Source organism: Vollenhovia emeryi, unplaced genomic scaffold (genome assembly GCF_000949405.1).
Source record: "Vollenhovia emeryi isolate VEMERY1.0 unplaced genomic scaffold, V.emery_V1.0 DF939206.1, whole genome shotgun sequence".
Lineage (NCBI taxonomy): Eukaryota > Metazoa > Arthropoda > Insecta > Hymenoptera > Formicidae > Vollenhovia > Vollenhovia emeryi.
In genome coordinates, this window is record NW_011967160.1 from 248,863 (window position 1) to 274,902 (window position 26,040).

Here is a 26,040-nt window from a genome sequence, read left to right on the forward strand (position 1 = left end):
GTGACCGGCGTCGTCTTCGTTTCTCGGAGCGCGCACTTCTCGACGTACAGGAAGCGGATCGTCGGATCGTCGTCTACCGTACGCGCTCGCTACTCCTCCGATGCAACTTGAACAGAAGAAAGCCGCGAGCTTGTCGGTCGTTGATCGACAGACGTGTGAACTTTAAGCGTACGCGTATTTGAGATGCATTGCGCGAGCGACAGCCAAGTGATATATTCGAGTAGCGTCGCCGACTCGACTCGCGTAGTGCCGCGCGGAGTAACGCCGGGTACCGGTGCCATGTTGGCCAGTTCGAGAAGCATCGCGGAGCGTCGCGGACCACGCAGCGGACCGGCGTCTCCCGCGCCGACGCTTTCCACGACGGCGGTGAGTTGTGACGCCGATCGAGTTGAACGATCGCCGCGTAGATTACTCGACGCTCGCGCGTCGGCGATCCACCGGGACGCGTAGGTCTCGCGAGAGACCTCGGGCCGGGATCTCCGGCGCAGCCGGATCCTCGCGGCAGCCGCCGGTATATCGAGCCTCAGTTTTAACTCGCGTCTCCTCGCGCGCGCAGAACACGCGAGTTTCTTCCGAGAGAAACGTTGGCGCGAGATCGCGTGCGGTTACGAGACGACGCGTCAAGCCTCGCGTATCTCCGAGTCTACGTTCCCGCCGTTTCGCGCGACGCCATCGTGGCGGCTTGCGTTCCCGCGCGCGATTGCATCTCGTTTTCCCGTTGTGAGCCCGCGTCGATTAACACCGGGTGTGCCGTGTCGCGCGTTGCTCCGACGTAATTGGCTTCTCTTTCGCGAGTGCCGTGGTGTGCCGATTGCCAGTGCGACATGGAGGAATCTGAGAGGAAGCGGCGGCCTGGAAGGCATCGGGCGACGACGGAGCAACCCTCTGGTGAGTACAATTATTTCCTGCATTTGTCTTGCGTTAACTTTGAGGAGTAAACCCGCTGAGGGCATTGTGGTGTGCAGATTTACTGGGTATTACTGGGCATTACTGGGCATTTTTTGGACATCAGGCCTTGCTGAGGCATTATAAGATAAGATAAGATAAAATGAGATAAAATGAGATAATAAGATAAAGCAATGCCCATTGGCATTAGTGGCCTTAGTAGCCCGAGTCGAAGTTTTGGCCCTACGTTGAACCTTTAATTCTATTATACACATCTCGCACGAAATGCCCTCGGCAAGGTCTGTCGATAAAATCGGGCGCGTTTAGTCTGGATTCGCACCTAGGTGCGTCGGTAATGAAAGCACGGAAATGCTGGTCTCGCTTTGACCCACTTTGACCCGAGCTTTTGGCGATCTATCTATTAATCTGTGATACCATCTCGAAACGTGGTTGTGACTACGTAGTTCCTATGTCCACGATAAAATTGATACGATGGCGTTGCGAATCAACGCCATTTTCGGAACTCGCTAAATGACCAGCATGACGGCCGTTCAGTCTTGATCTCTTTGGCCTGAGTGTGGAAACGCGTTAAAAAATCTTCATTTAAAATCTTAAAGCACCACAATATATGTATAAGAGAAGAAAGAGAAGTTAGCAGAAAAATAGCGTGTTATATTTTAATTCCTTTATATTAATTGAAACGAAAAAAGAGAGAGGACAATGCATACATTACGATATTAGGACGAGCTAGGAATCGAATAATTATATTTGATATTAAATATAAGGGAAATGTGGAAGAAAATAGAAATTTTGATACGTAAAATGTAATATCAATTATGAGTATTGCGTAAATATTATATGTCGCCAACATATTTTACAGTCAAATTATAAATATAATAGTGTATAATGTAAATAGTACAAAATTCATAATATTAATTTGTTAGAATCTCTCCAAAGTGAATTTTAACTCTCATTTCTTTCGTTCTGTTGAGATAATGTTAATAATTTAATTATGTTTCGCAATTTATACATATAATTATATGTATATACAATTCTCTCTCAACGGGAGAAATAATATGTTGCAAACACAATATCTTAGTACTTACGGTAATAACCTGGACTTTATTCACAACACATTCTCTGCATTAATTTCAGTATAAATGCGAGCGTCTCTCGCCTTAATCTGCAAATCTACTTCTTATAAAATATGAACTTAACAAATATATTATTGCTCACAATGTACAGTGAAGTTTAATTATGGCATGTAATATACAGGCGGATTTGACGCGATATAATCTATAATCAATATTCGTCTTGTTTATTAATTCAAATAATTGTGGAACATGTAATTTTTCTAGGGTTATTTAAATTTTATGATTATCTCAAAGTATAGTAGATAACAATATTATATATGTATCGTATAAATGTTTGACACAGATGGCAAAGAAACAAGATTTATTCATTATCATCTTGTGAAATTTTACTATGAAATGAGTATAATTATAGAAATAAATCAAAACCCTTATTAAATTCTCTTAATGCGAAAGCAAAACGAAAAATATTATTAACTAATTAATTAAATTAAAATGACATTTGTTTGTATAGAATAGTACAAGTTAATAGAACTTTTTATTTTGCAACACAAATTTCTGTGGTCTCACCAGAGTATTATAAATTATATAATATAGGGAAAGAATGTGTTATCTTGGAATAAATCAAATTTCTCTAGGGACTTATCTTTGTTGCGTTAAAAAATAGAGTCTGAATCGATTACAAGCGGTAAAGAGAAAAGAAGATAATGTTTCGCTTCAAATAAAAATTTATATGCAAATATATCGAATTTAATGATTCTTAGTTGTCTTAATGTTGAATATTTATTAATTTATTAAATATTTTAATATATACATACACATACGTACACGCTTAACAATAAATAAGTCACTTTAATTTCCATTATTTTTAATAATTTGAATGAATGTTTCAGTAATTAACTGTATAATGCGAGGAAATATTTAAGTGTTGTGATTAACGAAATGTTTAGTTGAAAATCGGTTTTTGATCAGATAATTATCAAATTTATATGCACAATAGAAGTTAAACTGAAATCAGAGCGACTTTAACCAAGCTCCGATTAACTTAATTCATAACTAATTTGACTGACAGAATTGTATGAAAATTTCTCTTTTCTCTCTTTCCCTCTCAATCTACATATGTATATAGTTTGTTGCATCTAATCTAGTTTTATTTTCCATACAATAAACAGCGTAACATTCATGATTCTATTTCTATTAACAAAATAGTTTAAATATTAATACACTGAGAAAAATTTCCATCGGATAAACCAATTAAATAGTGTTTCCGATGGTTAATTTTTCCGATTACGTTTTCCGATTAAATTATGGATACATTCGATGAAATTTATCCGATGAAATGCGGTCATCGATAACATTTGATTGAAAAACCAATCATATTTTTCATCGGTTATACAATTTAATTGGATATATCCGTTTGTTATTATGTAATTGGATTATCCGATTATATTTAATCGGACATTTTTCTCAGTGTACTCTTTGATTAAGTTAATTGGAACTTGGTCGAAGTCGTCCTTAATAATTTCGTGTCTGATTCATTGTTGAGTGGTACTACTGGCAAGCATGTATAGGTCGGTATTATAAAGACTGACTACTTGGACAAGGAGGAAGTAATAATAAACTAAAATTTCTAACTGTATGATTCGTAGTATCGAATCTAATCTGTTTTCCGTGTCATAAACGAAACATTAATAATTCTATTACATCCTACGCGCTTTTGTTTTAAATCCTAGCAACTCGGATTCTAATCAAAATTTTTAGCTCGCGATTGGTACACTAATAAAAAAATAGCTTAATCAAAAAAATATTACTTTACTCAAGAAAATTATTCATTAGGTGGATTCTAATAGCTTATTAACTTAAATTAAATAATAAACAAATTAAAACGTGCATTGCTTCAATTGAAGTATTTATTAAATATCAAAGAATAGATCATTTTGAATTAAAAAAAAATTTTATTTTAATTCTATAAAATGTTTACTAAGATGTCATTTTCACCGCGAAGAAAATTGGATTTCTTATTTAACAAAAACAATTACTTTATTTAATAAATAGTATTCTATATCTCATGAAATCTTTATTTGAACATAGAAAATGTAATGATTTAAAAAAATTTATTTAATATAATACATATATTTACTTAAAATTTGATATTTTTATTTAAATAGATTAAGTATTTATTATACTTCAGTAACAAAAAATAATTTTACGTTAATTTATTTACTTAGTTAAAAAAATTTTTTTGTCAGTGTACGCAGAGATAAAAGGAGTTGCTCTTTCTGAAAATCTAGTCTATGAATATGTGTAAATGAAATGTATATAAAAATTAAAAGTGGATAAAGAAAACGTGACTTCTGCCCCTCTTGGCAAATATTCCACTAATAAATAATTTGTATCTTTTCGAGTAGAATAAATTGATATCAATATTATTTAAGTGAACAAAAATTTAACTAAAACAGTCGAAATCGTTTGTTAGTTCAATAGTTTTCATTAAAAGACAGAAATCATTCTTTTTACCTTCAACCTTTATTCTTTCTTTTAGATATTCCATTTCAACTATAGATTTTTGAAAAGAGCAGCTCTTTCTGTCCTTAAACACAAATTTAAACACTTTGACTAAGGTCCGAGTTACAAAGATTTAAAGCAGAAAAGCGCGCACGGGCCTTTTCGAAGTTAACAAGTCAATAAAATAGTTCAGATACAACTTACTAATTGCCGATTAAATTAATCGAGGTTTAGTCGAAGTCATCCTTAATAGCTTGCCTGATTCTTCATTGATTGTTACTACTGACAAGCATGTCTAGTCCGCACTATGACGGCTATGACTACTTGAACAAAGAGGAGGTAGAAACTCCCTGCAAAGTTTTCTCATTAACTCTAAAACATAACTTTCTCAAAGTGCAACTCAGTGAGTATATTAAATATTACGTTCATGCGCACACAAGCATTATATATCATTTTATGATGCCTGTTTAAAGAAGAACATTAATTATTTGAATTGTCCGAAGGACAGAAACCTCAAATCTCTCTCTCCCTCTCTCTCTCTCTTTCTCTCTTTCTCTCTCCGGTTAGAAGTTACGTTGAAATTGTAGCGATTTCGATGCTCGAGCATCGGCAGCCAAGCGCGACTTGGCGCGAACGCTCCTTCTGATCTCTCCAAAGATCGCGCCAAGTGACAAAACCACGAGGCTCTCCCTCTCGATCGGGAGCGGAGTTGCAGTTTAACAGGCGCAATTCTCCAGCCCGCAGGAAATTGCAGTGAACTTGCAACGACGGCTATACATCGCCGACACGGAGGCGTCGTCGGTCGTCCTCGGACGTCTTCGGGCGTCGCGTCGACGTCCCGTCGAGGCGCAGCCGACAGTTGGTGGCCGTACGTCGCGACGGGAGTATCGCATCGGTGTCCGCGCGGTTCACTCCTGCCAACGATTCTCTCATTTGACAGGAAAGGGGAAAAAAAATCCGATAACCCCCGCGTGAAAAAATCCCCGCGTTAACTTGTCCACACGTGACCAATCTTTCATCGAGCTGGAGGACTTCCGGCGAGGGGAGCGCGCTGCGGAAATGCGTGACAGCTTACGGTGCTTACGCGGTTGACACTGATGGTCTGTATGCGAGAAATATTTTTTTTTTGCGGGAGATACCAATTATCCGCGAGCTGTCGCGAGTAGAACAAGCGTAGGGGCTGAAACGAGGGTGGCTCGCGGACGCCTGCACGCGAGAGTCGCGGGCGGGACGAAGCGACAGGATAAGCCCGCCTCGCCCGAGTAACAAGAAAGATCGTTTATTTTATTTTATGTATCAAATCTTGTGGTAGAAAATTTAACGCGAAGGAAAACTGTTCCCTCCGCTTATTAGACGCGGGGGTAAATTTAAGGGGGACATTTATTTTGCCATCGAAACGCGTACGAAATTTCATATAGGAATATATTTTCGCACGTACGGAATTTTGCGGTGGAAGTTTAACGAGATGCAGATACTCGTTTCCTCACGGAGGTGTGCAAATGGAGACAAAGATGGTGCGCGGAATACACGATGAGCTCGTACTTGTCCGAGTGATTAAGAAGGGATTGTTGCTTTTACGGTGAAAACATCTCGTTCGTCCGGTGAGATCGTCCGCCCTCGGAAAAGTGGGAAAATAGAAATAAATGTAGTGCGAACGTTGAGGAAGAGGAGGCTAAGGGACCTTTCGCCATAAGTAACGGAGCAGAGATCTTCAGCATCGTATATATTATTAAAAGTCCATAAAAATTCAGCGGGGAACGGCGGCAATCCCTTTCGCGGGGATACGAGGGTGGAGACACGGGTGTGCGAGGGAGTGGCGATGTCTGGATTATTCAAGTGGCCCGGGAGGACATTCATTTTTATATGTAGCCGAATACTATACGGTGTGAAAGTTCAATGAGGATCGCGAGTGATCGCGATGCAGGGTGAAGAAGGTAAAAGCGCCAGGCGCAGGAGGACGCAGAAAGGGGGAAATAAAGGTCCCTCGCCGCTATTCGGTCTTTTCCCGGAGAGGAAAGTTCGTTCTCGCGTTTCCGATGCGGATCGCCGTAACGTGCTGCAATCTTCGCACGAAATCTGAATGGGATCTGCCCTTTCCTGCGACGCGCGAAAGCTCGATTGTCGTCCACCGAACGGCCGTCGCGGAGAAAAATGACGCCTCGATGTTGCTGGGAACAGTAATTCAAAGTTACCGAAAAGCTATGTCGCTTTCGAGACAAAGGAAAAGGAAACGTCAAATTATCACCGATTATTCGGGTGGGAAAATAGCGGGCTATTATCTGTTACATCGTACAGGAAATCCCGGGGAGAAAGCTCTCCGGGTAGTTGATGCTGATCGAACTTTTGGGTAGGTCCATGCGCGCAGGATCCTCTTTTGCCCCCTACTTTCAGTATTTTTATTCGGTCTCTCGCCCGCGTGATCCATTCTGTACATCGCTTATATTTGCATACATTGTTTCGATTCTACACTCGCATTTTTCCGTACGACATTAATCGTACCTTTACGCGCGATGTGAAATTTTGTATTTTAAGATGTCACAGCTATTTATCTTTTTTCTTATTGATTTTCATAAATCGTGTATTAATCTTTCTTTTACACGAGACATTCAAAACTCGGCTAGATTTTATAACAACGACTGCATCTTTGAACAAACGGTCATTATATGAGGACTACGCGAAATTTAAGGGGTGGGGGGAGGAGACAAACGGTTGTGTATGATAATTATTACAATAAGAAATAGTATTGTCGAATGGTAAAGCTTTGTACAAGCTGAATATACCCCTGTTTCGCTGCGAGGCGCATAACCTGACAGTTATAATCGGACAGTTATGCATATGATCATACATAGCTATAGGCATCATACCTATAATTATAGTGATCAATAACACGTATATACCATGTAACCACTTATCGCTTTGTGACTTGGTTGCGGATAATCGTAGTAAGGACGGTTGTGCAAGACGGTACAATTACTTCGATTAAAAATATTGGCAAACTGATAATAATCATATTCTACACAGTTGGAAAATTTGTGTTTTCTTGTTAAAGAAAATGCCGGTTAAAATTTTTGCGTTTAAATGTTCAACGCATTCATGTGTTAATTTAACATATTGCTCTCGTGCTAATTGACCTCAAATGTAAAATTATTAAAATAGCTGAAAGGAAATGTTGAAACAACACAATGTGTACTTATTTTCTAATGTTACACAATACATATGTTCCATACATTTAGTAACAAGATTTATCTGTTAAAATTTACAGAATAAAAAGTTGATTTTATTCTATATAACATAAGCGAGAGCGATTTCGAACCGTCATTTAACTTATTACATTTGTAAAATGTAAAAATTACAGTTTAAAATTCATGTTGTCATTAAAAGTATGTTAATTTTACATAAAATTTATTTCAAATTATTTTGAGATTTGCATTTATTTTGTGTTAAAATATTAACAGAGTATTAGTGTGATCATTTAACATATCCATATTATGTTAAATTAACACAGAAATTTGTGTGGACCGTTTGGGACATGTGATATCTGTGAAATTTAACACAAATTTTTCAACTGTGTACGTATTAACAGTACATACATGTAACGCCGATTAAACGGTTCGATTACTTTTTACGGGCGTGTGATTTTTTAAGAATACCGATTTTACAAATGTACACAGAGGGTAAACTAATGCGATTGCGCCTCAAGAGTAATGAGCGTTGTTCCAGTTCTTCTCTCTTCTTCATCACGAATTGTTCAGCGATCCCCGTGGTGGTATAAATCGCGCTTAGTTCAATATTCACTGACGGGAAAGTCTACTTCCACCGCAAGCTCACACGTTTTATCGTGCTACAGCACAGCTCACGGGGATTTTCGCGTTATCCACAATCTCTGTATTTCGTAATAAAAATGAGACATGTATCGCTTCGGCGATGTCATTATTAAAATTGGCATAAACACCCCTATCGTTTGGTTTTATCGAAATTGAATACGCGAAGGTGTCTTTTATTTAACTTTGAATATTATCGAGCGGTAGTTAAATCTTCCACTAATTGTAAGATCTGGCTAATATTAGTTTTTGTATTCGATAACGATCGTTTAACGCGATTGAAACGGTATTGCGATACGCAGTCCCTCCAATTTTGCATTTCGGGTCGCTTTGGTATTCTACCTTGTATTGTCAATTTCACTCTCAAAACATCAGTAGAAATTGTATGAATAATTCAAGAATGACTTCGCGCATACTAGTCGTTTGTCTTTGGCTGAAAAAAAGGGGCCTGGGATCTTTCACATACCGTTGCTGGCAAACGTGAATCAAGATTATGTCGAGGGCTTTTAAGCTTTCCAGTTTTTCTCTTCGTTTCTCACGAAGTTTCTCGATTTGTTACCGCGGCTTTATTCGTTACCTCCGCCGAGAACTATCAGGCGATCCCTGGGCTTTTAGATTTTTGTCCCTATCATTTATACCCACTATCATCCCCACGTGGAGTTCGATTACATTTCGATTAACTTAATTTCTAGCAGTTCTCAACCTTAAGCAAATCTTAAAAGGATCTGTAAAATCTGTAAGGTATCTCGCGTCTATTATTCCATTTCCATTTCTATTCGTGTGCCGTGACTGTACATAAATTCATTTTTTATCGTGACATTACAACACGTTAGAATAATCGATTTTGCTGATGTCATCAATCATTTCAATACAATCTGTTTCACGGATAAATGATACGTCTGTCAGATAGTACGTTAATAAATTGATCATAAATTATTCCATGCGCCAATTAAAAACTATAAAATAATAGATTTAAATGACGCTACACATTCTCGCGGAAGATGTGAAAAACGTTAAGCATTTAAAACAGATTAAATTTGTATTTGAAGATTGTAAATTGTGTAAAATTGCGTTTGTAAAGATTAATTATTTTCGGAGTGAATCATTTAGCCGGCCACACATTAAACATGCAATCAACAACAGATGATTAATGTACGGCTGTGCGTGGAGTTTACAATCTCAATGGTGGGATTTGTTAACAAGTCTGTAAAAAGTGCGGCATGCACGTGCCAAAGCGGTTTAACTCTTTTTCCGCAGAGATACCACGAAAGTTGCAAATTCTTTTTCGCACGCGTATTACGATTAAATATCATTTTCAATATGATAAAAATTGCAAACATTTTCTGTACTTTCTAAACACAGTATCTACACATTTTTCAAACTTGAAAAAAAAACGCACTGCTGAGAATATACATCGTGTACAACGTCGCTGGCCAGAATAGTTGTAACAGCGAAACGTAATATGTGCACTGAGAAAAAAAAAGTTGAATCAAGAAATATTTCTTGATTCAACTATATGCAGCGATCACGGGCTGCCAAGCAACTATTTATCAATTCGTAAAAATATTCGTCAATTCGTGAAATATGTTTCAATGAATCACACTGTAGGTTTAACTTAAAATCGTATGTATATTTGAACTGAAGAAATACCTGCCGACTAAATATTTAGTCATTTTAATAACTTTTTTTTTCTCAGTGTGGAATGTGTGAGAAGCAACGTACTAAGTGGAGTGACAGTAAATTCAAGTATGCATTCAAAGGTTGACTGACATAAGCACAGTAGCTTGTCTGTTACCGCGTTGAGTTTTATCGCCACGATTACGCGAATAACAAATTGCTAACTCGCATCAGAGACAGTTTTTAAAAGCCGGTCGTTAAAATGGCTTAACCGATGAGTGTCGAAATGCAAATTTTAATACCTTACGCGTGTAATGACTTCGGCCCGGTAACTCAATCAATAAAATCTCATTGAATCGTTCACATTGTTAACTGTTACGTAGGCTTGATCGGATTTGTCACTGTAGCAAACAATGCGAAAAACGTTGTATGTTTATCTTGCGACGAGGCAGTTACATAATGCAAGTACATACCGTATTCATTAATTAATATAAAATATTAATATATTTTGATCGAAATGGAATTAGGACATCTATTAATATTATTATCTATTAATATTAAAACAATGAGCTTATTGCCTAACTGGCAAATGCAATTCAATTCGTCACAACGTTTCGACCTTACTTCAGGTCCTTTTCAAGTCACAATACTGCAAATCAACAAAATATAAGAGATTTAAATTATTAATTAGTCATCTAGTGAAAAGATTTTTACCAGATCTCTTATATTTTGTTGAATATTGTTACTTGAAAAGTTACCTGAAATAAGGTTGAAACAATGTAACAAATTTAATCAAATTTGCCAGTTGGGTTGACAATAAGTTCATTGTTTTAATTTTTAATCGTCACTGGCGACTATAAGCGACATTGTTTTTCGTCTATTAATATTGTTTATGAGAAAGGATGGCTGTGCCCTGAACAAAGTATCATTAAAATAGTACATTGCTAATTAAATAATTTCGAACGTGGAAAAATAATTGGTTGCACTCGCCACAAAATGATGGCACTCCGCACTAATTTGACGAGGTATCCGATGATTTCTTCATCGCTAGCGCTAGTAATCGACGTTTACAGCTCAGAGGAATGCTTCTCCTCGCAAGCATGTCACCGATATGTAACACGCTGGATGTCTGCGCGCCATGTTACATCCTGCCAAGGATTCCATTAATTTCTACCCAGGCTCCTCGCAGCGGTCGTTGAAACAGTTGCCCTGAATAGTTTCTGCGGCCCGCAATGTTCGACGAGCTAACCAAATGCGTCGTTAGGCGAATAGTTTTCAGACATGTAACAAATGATACTAAACGACTGCATTACACAGACTGAGTTGCACCTAGTCCTCCAAACATGTATCGGCAAAACGGCAAAAACTTCGTTTACGTTACTTCTCTGCTGTGAACGTTCCTTGAGATTTCTGCCACTTGTTTTGTAATTTTGCCCAATTGTGTTCCTTAAAAAGAAACCAGAGATAAATTCTGTGTTCAAATGCTGAAAAGCGGAGGAAATGCGGCAAGTGTGCGCATGGAGAATAAAGAGTAATTATTTTTCTTTCTCTTTTTCTTATACTTGAATATGTAGGAGTCTCTCTCTCTCTCTCTCCAGGAATTCATATCCAAGTACGCAATGTTCACCAAGTGAATGTTAAGGGTTAAACGAAACATTTTCTCCAGACGTTTATTACGGTACACCTAATATCTCGGACAATCTCGTACGCGATTCCAGTGAGTCGAATAACAATTCTTTGAAATTTGCGTTGCTTCATGTAATTGTTTACGTATCGAATGGCCGCGACGGAGAATCCATGGGGATCTTTCACCGATGCAAGAGCCAAGCAAATCCCTGTAAATCAGGCTCTGTTTGCACCAGTCACTCACCCTTAATCCACACCTTCTGACTCGGCAACCAAACGGGGTAGACGTCATCCTGATGAATGTTGACAAAAGTCCTCCCGAAGAGCCGTCACGCGTGTTATCGGTAATATCTCGAATGTCGGATTTCCCCGCAGGATCGTAATTAAATTGGCCAAACCGAGTTTCTTCTTTTTTCGCAGCGAACTAATCTTGTTCTTTTTCACGAGGAAGAAAAGCCTCATCTTCAACGGAGCACATATTCCGGGAAAATTCGTCAGCAGTATATCGCACTAAAATTTGCCAAGAGTAAATCTTCCTCCCATCAAAGGAAAATTTACTCTCGGCAACTCTCATATCTCGATATTCGTGTAATGTAACTGACATCGATATGTGAGTTCAAGTAAGATCGCGTATTTAAAATTAACAATATAAAGCAACGGATTATGGAACAATGTAGCCATCGGAGTCAATTACAGTTACCGAGCTATGTTAGCTTGACGACGGGAGATTGCGTCGAATCCTTTTAAGATTCAAATAATCGTGTTTTCCGCACGAGGTGTCGTTTATATATTTAGACAGAATTAATTAAAACGTTTATCAGCCCCGCGTCGCGTTGAATTCATCGAAGGACTTAAACATTCTTGCCCCATTTCGATTGCAGTCTGGCTTCATTGCGGGGGATACAATCCCCGATCGCACTCTTGACCGCACACGATTGCATTGCACGCGCGGTATCCGCGCTGCGTGCGGTATGCATTTTCATGAAATTGTGCCACGTAGCTGCGTCATTATCCGGAGCCCTACGCGCATTCCGCCGGTTCCTTCCGCCTTCCAGGAGGTACAGAAATTGCATTTTCATACCGAGAAGCCGTTAGCACGGCGTAAGAGTTTTTCACGACCAGCGAACGCACCAGCGAACGCGCATTTCGCAACATTTTTCTCGCTGCTTTTAACGCGCTCATAAAACAGTGCGGAAACGCGAGATCCTCCCCGTTGCCGGGATTTGCCGGGGGATGGAAAGAAGGAGAAAAGGGGCGCGTATTTTCCCCGTGAAAAGCGTTGTCGGAGCAAATATAAGTATATATACACACATAATTTTAAACGCAGCTTTGTGGTAAACCTTGCGATAAAACAACATTCATAAGATTTCATGATGTTTGTGAGAAAAACATTCCCGTGGTTGATACAGTGACACGGGCATTCGTAAAAGGTGCGTTAACATTTAAAGACGAAACTTTTGCATCGTCATTAAATATAATAATGCGCTCGCGAAATTCAGATATGTGCGGTGGTCGCACCTCGCATAACAAAACAAGCTAATTACGTTAATTGAAGAGGAGAAATAATAATAACGCAACATATTTCGCGAAACGCTCGCGCGCTCGCTCTTGTAAAAACTTTTCTCAAATTAATTCGCAATTTCCGTTTCTGTCTTGAATTTAACGCGAACGCCGAGTCGATAAACATGGTGTTCGTCATTAAGAGGCATTCAAAACCACGGTGAAATTACGCCCCCCGTGATTGAAACTTCATTGAAACTGTGGCAAATTGCGAGAAACTTTCTTCACAGAGATGAGGCGAGGTTTAAAACAGTTTAGCAACAATCGTATTCTGTCATCTCACCCTCTCCCTTCTGCCTCCTCCTCCCCCTCCTCTCTCCCTCTCTTTCTGTTTCTCTTTCTCTCCTCTCTATCAGTTTACCAATACATGTAAATGGAGGGACCCCACATTCTCAGCATTGCCAGCGGCTAACAATCATTAAATCCAAGATTCCGATTCAAGTGATTCGTGATCAAGTTCATGTCGCGCGCTTCTTAACTTGTTATCATAATACTTTATTATTTAGAGAGAGAACGTATTATCTTATTACGTCACCTTATCTCTTCTCTCCTCTCATTATTTCATTTGCGTATTATCTTATTATTTATTATTGTCTCGTACAATGGCACGTTTCCCTTTCATTCTCCTGCGACGTTGTCGAGTGAACAGAAGTATCGATCGGGAATAAGTGATATCCATTTTCCGGGGTTGCTCGATCACGTTGACATTAATGGTAGAGGCGAACAAACAGGGGTAATATTTTCGGTGCAAATAATTGCTCGGTATCGTGAATCCGACACCAAACAGTATTTTCAGCTTCCCGGATTTCGCCGAGCGGATCTCGTCAGCTGAAAATTGAGTGACGTCGGAAAGCCAGGCGAGCTGGAAGTTGCTAGTTGATCGCAAGGTCAATCGTTCCTGAGATTGAATGCTGATTGGCTTCGTTTCGGGCTGTCGCGATACCTCATTTGCCCTCGACGTTAATGATCTTCCGTACTGACGAAGCACGACATTATGGAAGTAAATTTAAAAAAAATTCCAGTAGAAGATTGTCGATTCTTCCAGAATAATTACAGCTCCTTCCGCGCGGTATACGCTAGATTGCGTACTACGAGTTTGATCGGCGCGAGCTAGGATTATTTCAATCGTTTTATTATATCGAGAGAAATTTAACGGACAAAGGGACTGTAGTGCAATTAATGCTATCCAGATAGCAGAAAATGTTGGAAGAAACTCACCCAAAAGGCTGTCGCACATAATTGCATCAAACCGAGACCTCCATTTATCGCCCAACCTTTCTTTAATTCCTATACAATTCTTGTTATCTTTGTTACACTTGCAATGAAGCTAGAAGGCCGATCGAAGGAAGGAAACTTCCCGACGTGATTAGTAATGAGATTTATTCTGTAATTCACTGTAAGTTTGGGGAAAGCGAATTGCTCGGGAAAGCGGATTTCGCCTCTAATATATTTCTGTTCCTCCGTTCCGGGCGTTGTTACGCTTCCGCTGTTGTGAATGCCGATAGTCGATGCGAACAATAAGCGGTATTCAAAAGCGTGCATAAATCTCGGTGGATCGATGCGACTCAAAAGATTCTGCTCGAATGGAGGAACAAAAGTGCGTTTTCTCCGTTTGGAAACGAAGCCGCTCGATGGCACATCGATTATTTTAAACAGTGAAATGTTATGTGACGCATTCTCCCGATCGAAATAGAATGCACCGCGGTCGCAATGCTAATGGCAGATAGAGGTTGACGCGTTGATAGACTAGAAAAAAAAAATAAAGCCCATTCAACCCATCGCGTCTATAAATAGACGTATTTGCATTCTCTAAAAGTCAATCAGTGGATTATCACTGGAAACAATGAATAGTCGCTAGGGCCGTTATTTCTAGTCGGATCTTATATTCAAGACCATCTTGAATTTATCTAAAGACAAAACTGTACGGAACATTTCACTGACTGCGGAGTATCTAAAGATAATCTTGAGACAGTCTTGAATGTAAGATCTGACTGTGCACACCCTCGGAAAGGATTTCTGTTACTGAGACAAAAAATATTCATGACGCATTTCTATTTCTCACAACCTCATTTGGTATAAAAATGAAACCAATAATTTTGCTTCTCCTCTATGGAATTAAAAAACTGACTTACTATATATTGAGACAAGAGTAACCTATAAATGTGAGTTTATATATTCTTGCGTTTAAAATACATTTTCCCTCCAGCTTACAACGCACGAAGTTGGCACCACGATATTCGACAAAAGACGATTCTAGATTTTAGAATTTTTCACTTCAGATTAAAATATTCCTTTCTCTATAATAAATATGATTGGCGCTATATTCGATCCTATTTTATGACACATTGAGAAGTGCAATAGCATTGGATCCGGAAATTTTTTCCGTGGGTGTGAATACTGGCCTAAGTCACAGTTATAAGTGTGCTACTGAAACTCGCAGTGGTATATTTATAACTGTGAATCAGTGAGTATTCACTGTTTTCAGTGATAATCCACTGATTGACTTTTAGGGAGCGCAGCAAACCTTCACCCTCGGAAAGGATTTCTGTTACTGAGACAGAAAATGTTCGTAATAAATTGACGCATTTATATTTCTCCCAACCTCATTTAGTATAAAAATAAGATAGTATCAAAATAAAATCAATAATTCTCTCTCTCTCTCTCTCTCTCTTATTCTCCTCTATCAAATTAAAAAAATTGATTTACTATATTGAGACAAGAGTAACTTATATAAATGTAAGTTTACATATTGTTGCGTTTAGAATAAATTTTCCCTCCATCGTACAACGCACGAAGTTGGTACCACGATATTCAACAAAGGATACATACTATTATTTGATTCTAGATTTTAGAATGTTTCATTTAAGATAAAATATTCTTTTCTCTATAATAAATATGATTGGCGCCATATCGATCTTATTTTATGACACATTCAAGTGTAATAGCATTGGAATCGGAAATTTTTTCTGTGAGCGTGAATACTGGCCTAAGTCATAGTTATAAGTGTGCTACTGAAACTCGCAGTGGTATAATTATAACTGTGAATCAGTGAGTATTCACTGTTTTCAGTGATAATCCACTGATTGACTTTTACGGAGCACAGCGGCTTCCTTCGTTAAATACGCGGTGACGTGTGTGAAAAAAAAAACTTATAAAAACACGTCTTCGTTCATTTAATTCTACACGTGACCGCTGTACCGAGGTGCAGTAACAGTTTTATGCAATGAAAATGATTTGCACGAAACTCCGCTTCGGCTCGCAATCTGCATTCAAATCGCCTCACCGCGAGATTGCAATCTATCGACGTTACAATATTTAGCCTTCGCATGACATAATCGTGAAATCGATATGTTATGTACGTATATATGAAGCGCAAATAATAATAAAGTATGCCGCTAGAATGTATCGGAGACATACGGAGAAACGTCGCGGCCTGACCTCGATTCCCAAAAAAGCCGTGGGGTTGGAAGTCGCAGCATCAATCATTGTCTGCGCGCTATACCTTCCGTGTCAATACTATATCCGATATACAAGCCGATTTATTTCGAACCGCTCCCGAACTTGTCGGTCTAAAATCACGTGGAAATGCCGGCGCGCTAAGAGAGCGCTTAAAAGCAATTTACGGTAATTGGGCAATATTGTGCAGGCTGAATTAATCGTCGCGCCCGAGACGTTATGTCAATAGCGGAAAACCTTCGCGCAACACAACCGAGATGCGAAAAAGCTATTATTAGAATATTCTTCGGGCGGTAAATAGGACTTAAAGAGCGGCGTGGCAGCCAGGGCGCTTCTGGCTGATATATTTCCGAAGGAAACATCTGTGCCTTTGTTTGTGTGCCGTATTTTACCGGTGAAAGAGATGAAAGAGGAGTGCCTCTTTTCGCGTGTCAGCAATCAGCGCGAATAGTACTGCTTATTGACGATCGGAACAATTTATATTTCTAACGCGCTCTCGGCAACGCGCGGGATAAAAATTGCATATATATATACATATATACAGGGTGGCCCCGAACGTTCCGGCCAGACGTAGAGATTTTATAGGAAATTTAATTCTGAACAAAAAATTATTTTCCAATAAGAATTCTTCAATGTCGTCAGCGATAATTAACAACGTCAGGGTGTTCTTAACCATACCTGGCGTTTTTAATAATACAGAAAATTTGTTGCGAAAAATATTACCTCAGCCGGGGTTTGCACCTGTACTTCTCTACTCTAGGCGGGCGTTTCACCAATTTGTCTCACCAAAAGGTTATTTTGTACATTTTTACAAATATAAAAAAAGTATGCATTTTTTTTAGCAAACAGTACACAAGCAAAAGTTGTAGAGATTTAAATTATCTTTTAAATGAGATCAAAGTGCTTGTAGTACACGTCCCCATAGGCTTGTCGACCCATGTTTGTAGGAAACTTTTTGCTCAGAAATAAATTTCCTATAAATTCTCTAAGTCTGGCCGGAACGTTCGGGGTCACCCTGTATATTTTTTACAGCTGCGAGAAATTAAATTATTTGTTTTTAATTAACTGCGCCGTGCACGGCCTCTCGACTTGTCGACGGCAAGCTAATGTCACACGCGAGGCAAACTAGTGACGTTAACTCGGTATGTTAATATCAATTTTACGGGCAATCAATAGCGTACCGCGCCCACGTTTTATAATTTCCAACTAAATGCAAATTCCGGCTAATTTTAGTCCGGTTATGTGTTTTAATATAAAGGCAGCTTTCGCTTTGAGCGTCGGAGCTTGTTACGTGTTACCTAACCAATCTACTTTGATCTCTCCGGCGAGAGATCGATAAATAGCAACGGATTCCGTAATAGAATTTAATCCTTTCGACGCAAGAACGAGCTTATAATGGCTCCGACCTTATCGCGAAAAATTTACCCAGTTTCATACCAAGGATGTGTAAATTATGTTAGTCGCGGTAATAAACTGTGTGCGACGCTCCTTGGCTCGTTAAGATTCATTTGCGCGAGCGAATTGCACCAGTGCTCGCGCCAGTTTGCGCGACATTAATAATTTGTAGAGAGCGGTCTGCATTACTTAAAAATATTTGGCAAACGATCTTCTTATCGGCAACAATATTACTCGACGCGGGAGCGCTAACTTTGCTCTTTACATCGCTTCAATTTGAATTATCAATATTACGCTCGTCACAAATCGCATTAGAATTTGGCTTAAACTCAGTGAAACTCGAAGAGTCTCGCGCGTTGTTCTGTAATTGAATTAGGCATGTGCGGTGAAGCGCGTTAACGCAAGCAAATAGATGGATTACTGAAGTAATAGTGGCGCAAGCTGGTAGCCCGTAACAGCACCAAATAACTGCTACCGGCAAATGCTCGGCGATCGAGGACCAATAATTGATCCACAGGTTTACCCATAACCGACGCCCATCGGTGCACACGTGATGCACACGCGTCGCGATGGGCATTGGTATCCGGACGGTAAACACCATCGACAAGATTAGCATCTTTGATATCCTTCGTTTATCTAAATTCTCCCTTCTGCGTTCCACTGTAATTTGAAACAGTTTGTATAATTAACGGTTCATTTGGAGGAGAGGTTTCTGCAAAGTAGATAAGTTGCGACATTGGGACGTCAATTATATCGCATCTCAATTATGTTCGCAGGTGTTGGGAGTATTAGGACGCAGGATGTCGAGCGGCGACAAGGCTTCACCAGGCCTTACCATCGATCGCGCCGCTTTTCTGCTTCTAAGAGTAAAGAAAGCCTTCAAGAAGAAGAAGCAGCAACGCAAGGAGAAAAGGTGAGTGCTTTCCCCCGTTAATTTAGTCGGCCAGCTGATAATTTCCACGAAGAGGAACGAATACAGAGATGAAGGAACAAATCGATCGAGTTTTCTCTGTTTGAACGCTCGTTCTGGCCGTAAATGAGCGTTTAAGCAGAAAAACCGAAAATTGCGTAAAATCGAGACACGACCTTGCGAAAGGGATCAGTTGAAACGCATCTTTAGAAAAGATTTTCAAGTTAAATACTTGTAACTGTCTCGACGAACCGATTTGTGGCGATGAGCGACGAGAAGGGGTAAACGCAGTGCGGTAAAAAATTGCTTATTTTCTTCCACTCATTCTCTTGGTTTTAAATTACTTTCGATCTATCGGCTTTACGTCGAAGAATCTTTGGGCGGTGTATGATTATCTAATGTGACTCTACCGATCGAAATCGCATTACGCCATAATCTGTTTGGCCCGAAGCGTCGAATAGATTTTGTTAGCAGGAGAAAAAAGGATAAGGCTAACGAAATCGCAATCGATCTAGTGCAAAGAGAACCTTTAGAGGCGACGACATTGTTCGTTAGTGTCATGAAGAAGAGGCTTTGTGTATTTCCGAGGACAATAGCTTTAAAATGACTGCATGCACCTATACGGGACATCCTATATAGATATCCTCTGAATGGCTTTCTGTACATCGACCGTACCTTATCCACTCGAGATCGGTAAACAAGCCGACCTGCTATTGAACACAATTCAATCGGCAACAAATTGGCCCAGCTTATCGAATAGCACGCCGAAGTCTCTATTAATCTTTGCGCGAGCGTTCAAATTGCTCAGACATTTAATCAGAAAATTAACGAACAATCCGCTGAGCACGCAGGAAACGGCAGTTTCATTTCGTCCGCGATATTAATATTCCATGGCAGCTTAGCTTTGAATATTCATAAAGCGGCTACTCGAATGTAGATGTGTGCGCGAAGAGGGGCAACATCCCATGTTTCTCATTTAATCCGACGGACATTCTTCAGCATCTTTATTTAAACAATATCCTTCGGTATCTAAATTTAAACCAGCGCTCTACCCTCTCCAATTTTATATTTATTTAATTCATGAAAGTGCGACACTCTCGACCGCGACACTAGTTTTCTCGACCCGCGCCACCGTGACGGATATTTTTACCATGGACAGAATTATTTCGAGATGTGATTTCTCCTCGCTCATCAATTATTTGACAAACTACAAAGTGGATAAATTTAACTCTCGTAATTTGTAAATTTGACTGGTGACTCCCTCGAAGCTTTAATATCTAATTAACGACCGAGACCGTCGGCTAATTAATTTCAGCCCGGAATAACCCAAAGCAGTTTCCGGGAAATTAGATAATTCGTTGATATTCCTCTCCGGTGACCCGCACGTCATGAATTCTTGATAACCGTTAAGTGTGATTGGGATGCGAGCAAAGCGATATATGCGTCAATTGCGGCCGCGGCTGAAATACATCACGTATCGAGAAAGATACGCTATCGACGTGCCGCGACTACAATTTCGGGAAACTATGCAAATGCGGCCAATATTACGCTTCGTAATTCTGTCTATGACGGCAGTCGATTGAATCTAATCAGCAGTTAGGACGATCTAATAACAGTTACATCCTCGGCTACAGCGTGCTCCCGCGTGTTCGGGTTCACACGCAGATCAAAGGTTTTTCCGCGCCCAGGTTTTATCGGCGCACCCTCTTCATCGCGTACGGGACAGTGACGGAGGATCCTGTGTGTTGAATTTCTCTCGGATCATTTTACCTCTGGTGCGCGAAAAGCCGATTTTGCAAAAGCGTCGTCTAAAAATTTTACATCGTTTCCGAAAACGAATCGCCGGGATGGCGAACGCGAGAGCGCGTGACGAAGAAGGTGCGAGATAACAATTAAATAACCTGCCCACCCCCCCACCGATAGTTTTTACTGTTATCCGCAACAGCTCTGTCGCGCGCGTGAGACAATAAAAACTCGTCGTGCAATTTACACAACGCTCGCAGAATCTGTCGTTAATAACCGAGATCTCGAGCCGCGAAAAATTTATTGCACACGGCGCTGCATCCGTTACGATTAGCTCGCGTATCCTCGGATTATTCGAGGATCTGAGTTCTCCGCCGCATAATCTCTACATATATAGGCGCATTTGTAACGTCGGGAAATAGCGCCGGGAAGAAAAATGCGGAAGGAGCATGTGGGAGCGCGATGAAGATCGTAAAGAACGGGTCAGCCGTTTGTTCCGACCCCACATTTTCCTCGCGGAAATCGTACAGATACGGCGTGGGTGCAGGTAGATCGAAGGTAATATAGTACATGCTATACGAGACGCGCGCAAACTCGAGAGCACCTACATAAGATCGGACAGGTAGCGTAAATGAGTAAACGCGGGGACGTAGGACGAAGGGAAAATCAGCCGGTAGGGGTGTAACGAAGCCGCCCTTATTTCTCTCTTTTTTTACTCCAGACTATGATGTAATTTCACATACGAAATTAGCGGGCCCGTCGTCTTATCGACGATGATGCGTCCACGTTTCGTGTCGGCGACTGCCCCCTAAATCACTCGCGATTATCTAAGCCTGGTCGTGAATGGATCCAGCTGAGTTTGAGGACTTGGGCGGAGGGTAAATTATGTTATCTTCGCTCGCGCACATGCCGGCGGTACACGCGCAATTATGGATGCCTGGCAGTTACCTTGGTTGAATTTAACTAACTCCGGGGGCAGCATGCAAATTGGCCAACTATTTACCGAAGAAATAAGCAATCACGCGGAGATGCACCTGTCGCGGCGCATTAAGTACACTTCGCGCCACAATGCCGCGCTCTTCCGCTTCGTTACGCGTACATTCGAGAGTTTCCGTTTTCTCCTCCAATTTGACTCCTTTGTTACCCGATGCCACTCGGCATGATCTCCGCGCATTTTTATCCCGCTGAAAGAAATGCAGGACGCGTCTATGCAAATGTCCGAGGCGCACCACATTTGTAAAGAGAATATACGTTTAGTTTTGCGCTCAGAGTTACTGGACGTTGTTTATTTTAAGTTCAATGATGACTTGACCACGTCTGGCAAATCTTTATGTTTAAACTCCCAACATTTCGACCATGGTTTGTGATCCTTTTCAAAAGATCTAATAAAGTAAATACAAGCAATTTTTATAAAAGATTGATACATAAATAAGTTACAAAATTAAAGTCAGAAGTATTAAGATTGAGAAAAGTAATGTAAGATCGACGCTGGTAATGTAAGAAACATTTACAAAAGTGAGAGACCATTGTCGTGGTTAATGTAAGAGTACACTCTCAGAAAGGATTTCTGTTACCGAGAAAAGATTCTTGACACATTTATATTTCTCACAACCTTATTTAGTCTAAAAATAAGACAATATCAAAATAAAACCAACAATTCTTATTCTCCTCTATCGAATTAAAAGATTGACTTACTATATCGAGATAAGAGTAACTTATATAAATCTAAGTTTATATATTCTTGCGTTTAGAATAAATTTTCCCTCCAGCTCTACAACGCACGAAGTTGGCACCGCGATATTCGACAAAATACGATACTTACTATCAGTTTATTCTAGATTTTAGAATTTTTCATTTAAGATTAAAATGTTCCTTGCTCTTTAATAAATATGATTGGCGCTGTATCGATCCTATTTTATGATACATTCAAGTGTAATAGCATTGGATCCGGAAATTTTTTCCATGGGTGTAGATTGCATCAGTAGAAGACATAGTCATGGTCGTGTCAGAGTCATGATTTAACTCGGGTATTCATACGCATCGCGTTACTGGAGGCTAAAGCGTCGTCTACAATAACCGGCGTAAGCGTGGAGTAAGAAGTAAGAGTAGGCGTAATGCGTGGTCTACAATACGTGGAGTAAGCGTGGAGTAAGGAGTAAGGGAGAGCCCTAAAGGCCATTCTACAATTGCGTAAACGTAGTTGTAGGGTTGTAGGAGTAGAAATAGTAGTAAGTGTTGTACATCAAAGTAATATACAATAGAGTGAGATACGTCGTAATTGAAATGAATGATTAGTTAGCTTTTACGTCCTGTATCGTTGTAGTCGTGGAAGATCAAGTTCAGCCATCTTTTACAACAGGCTTTACAATCGGAAATGCTAGTTTAAAACTGTGTTTTACAACACTGTACAACCGCTAACAACCACGTTTACGCAATTGTAGAATAGCCTTTAAGGCCATTCTACAATTGCGTAAACGTGATTGTTAACGGTTGTAGAGTGTTGTAAAATACAGTTTTAAACTAGCATTTCCGATTGTAAAGCCTATTGTAAAAGATGGTTGAACTTCATCTTTCACGACTACAACGACGTAGGATGTAAAAATTAATCAATCATTCACTTGAATTATGACGTATCTCACTCTATTGTGTATTACTTTAATATACAACACTTACTACTACTTCTACTTCTATATTACAACCCTACAACTACGTTTACGCAATTGTAGAATGGCCTTAACTTCTAGCTTTTGGTGTAAGGAAACTGAAATACGGGCATGATTTTTAAAATAATTGTAACACTGATTGATGGCATTTTGATTCACCGAGAGTAAGCTTAAGAGCTAAGGGAGCTACTTCCGGTTTAATAGAGCTGGAGTAAGGGCGTAAGCGAAATGAATTATTTTTATTTCTTACGCCTATACTCTTACTCTTACGCCTTTTCACGCATGCCTACAACACCTACTTTACCGTATTGTAGATTGAGTCGGCGTAAACAGCTTACGCCAAAAACGTTACTCCTACTCTTACTTCTTACTCCACGCTTACGCCGGTTATTGTAGACGACGCTTAACACTTGTGAGTTTGTTTAAACATAAAGCTTTGCCGGACATGGTCAAGTAATCATTGAAGTTTTTTAATTATTACTGGCGACATAGAGAAGATTACCTCTCGTTTTTTTTACTCGATGTTACAGCTGGGAGGGATAATGAATTTAAAAATGATACAAAGTTGGATAGTCGCAATTACAAAATTATGTTTGCAGATGGCCGTACACATAGACTCGCGAAGCTTTGGGAAACGCGAGTAACGTGAAATAGCGTTAAGCTCCGGTAAAAAATTGGTCGCTATGACGTTACCAGATGTGTGTTTGCAAGCTTCCCAGTCGTCTATATTTCAAGATTAATAGATACATTTTAGCTTTGACTCAACGTGACCCACTCTCTTCGTTCCGTCGCCCATCGTTTTATTCCCTAATGGACACTTGCCGCGAAACGAAGACTAGGTCGGACATAAAATGTCGAAGGATATAAAAAAAGCAGGAAGTCTAACGTATTACGCAGTGCGCCGCACTTACCTTTATTATTCGGGAAATTATTTTATCCACCGCCTCGAGTGGATTATTTAGAAAAAAAACGAGAACAGTTATAATATTATCTTCCACCGGCTGTTACTTCTTCCGCTAGAAATTACAATACAATCGACATGTTTCTTTCCCCATTTTCCCTTTTAATTCTAATTTGCGAGAGGCCCTTGTAGACATTCGCAATAATAGCGCTGTTTTACGTACCGAGGTTTTTGTCGACGCTAAAACTCGCAGCGCACTTAACCCGCATATTTTCCGATACTGCAAGTGTTCTCTACGATAGATTCTACGTGCGTGATAAAGCGCGCCGGAAAATTATATACTCTGCTTCGAATACAGCGCTATTGATTTCCACGTGTATCGCTGACTCGCTGCAATCCGCCCGCCCGCGACCGAGTAATTTTTACGATCGCTGGATTGCGCATCTGTAAAAAAAAAACCGAAGGAAAGGAACGAAAAAATAAGGAGGGGAAAAAAGTTATCTCTCCTATCTACGCGGCTAACATTTTTCGCAATATTCACGTATCCACGAATTTTTTGTCCCCGGCGCTACATTTTCTCCGTTTCCTCTTAAAATCCGATATTAATGATTGCAGCTAAGCCTCCTTCACCCCTTCGCTCCCTCCAGCTTCATCCGGCTAGACTCATCGTCTAATAGGTGTCCTCTGTTTAATGAAATCGAGGTCAGGGCCATCCGCTGCACTCGTGCAGAAGGCCCGGTCGGTCGCCGTTATGCACGTTGACGCGACGCAAATGCGGAGGACCGCATGCGTGACGGCGGAGACGCGGCGCGCACACGCGCGCCTCGCCCTCGCGTGTGCGTGCATGCGTGCGCGCGTACGTGTGCACGTGCTACGTTGGCGCACAACCCTCCCGTCACGCCCGGTTAAATACACCGATGTAATGCGCGACACGTTGGCGGATTCTCGCGACGAGGTTCCCTCGCCTACTTGAAAACGCGCGGTAATTTGTGCCGATTCCCGCTACAAATTACGCGAGGTCGCGTATATACGCCCGCAGACGCACGCGCACGCATATACACGCTTGCGCGCAACTCGACTAATCTCGCGCAGTCCTCCCGCTCTGCGGAAACAGAGTGCCGGCGCGTGCATTGCGCGACGCGGTAATCTATCACTTTGAATGCCGTCGCGCGAGGGATCGCGAGATGTATTCTTGACATTAACGGAGCCTGCGTAGCGAGCCGCGTTAAAAGCTATCACGCGCGAAACTCGGTTCGCGCGCGGCATCGCGGACGGAGGGGGGGGGGGGACACGTTCGATTATCGGCGCGTCGCGGGATTCTATTCAAAAGATCGCGAACCAAATGTCACGCCGCGCTCGCGAGCCCCGTCGTAATAATCGGCCCGCAAATGCAAATTAATATGACGCGGCTGATTAATTAATCCTCGCAGTAAGCCGTATAATACCATGATACCATTAGGCCAAGCCTAACGTCAACTGTTGTAGCGGCATCATTATCTGAACACCCACGCAAAGTAATACAGTGCTATCGAATAGCAGAGAGCTAACGCCGCACTTGCCCCCCGCGTCGGCAGTGCTAGATTGTCACGTACTCGGGTCGTTTATTTGCAGAGAGCGTGTGTATCATGTGCGGTAGCGACAATCGTGTTCCGATGCTAAGTATGCGCACGGCGTGTTATTGTTTAGAGCGTTTGAGCGCGTTTAAGTCCGACGGATTTTCTTCGCGCAAAGGCGGAGCAGAGAAGTGGTCCAGCGAAAGCCTCGGATAAAAACCCACGCAAATCTCCTCTTTCATCCGCGGAAAATAAAGGGAATAAAACGTTGAAGGGACAAGGACAGAAGAGAGAAAGAGAGAGAGAGAGAGAGA

The 26,040-nt window shown here is 40.6% G+C and overlaps 1 protein-coding gene across 4 annotated transcripts in view; it reads left to right on the top strand.

Annotated features, from left to right (window-relative positions):
- Positions 1-818: 818 nt before the first annotated feature.
- The window catches only part of LOC105561495 (ankyrin repeat and fibronectin type-III domain-containing protein 1), a 95,036-nt gene continuing 69,814 nt past the window's right edge, over positions 819-26,040 (top strand). For 2 of the 4 annotated variants that reach the window (XM_012011526.1, XM_012011529.1), the window contains exons 1-2: positions 5,523-5,581; positions 18,733-18,869. In XM_012011526.1, the coding sequence (XP_011866916.1) occupies positions 5,579-5,581; positions 18,733-18,869 (140 nt within the window). In that variant the 5' untranslated portion in view covers positions 5,523-5,578. Of the gene's footprint in view, positions 889-5,522; positions 5,582-18,732; positions 18,870-26,040 lie in introns of those variants that run through there. The other 2 variants (XM_012011527.1, XM_012011528.1) reach the window with 2 other exon arrangements.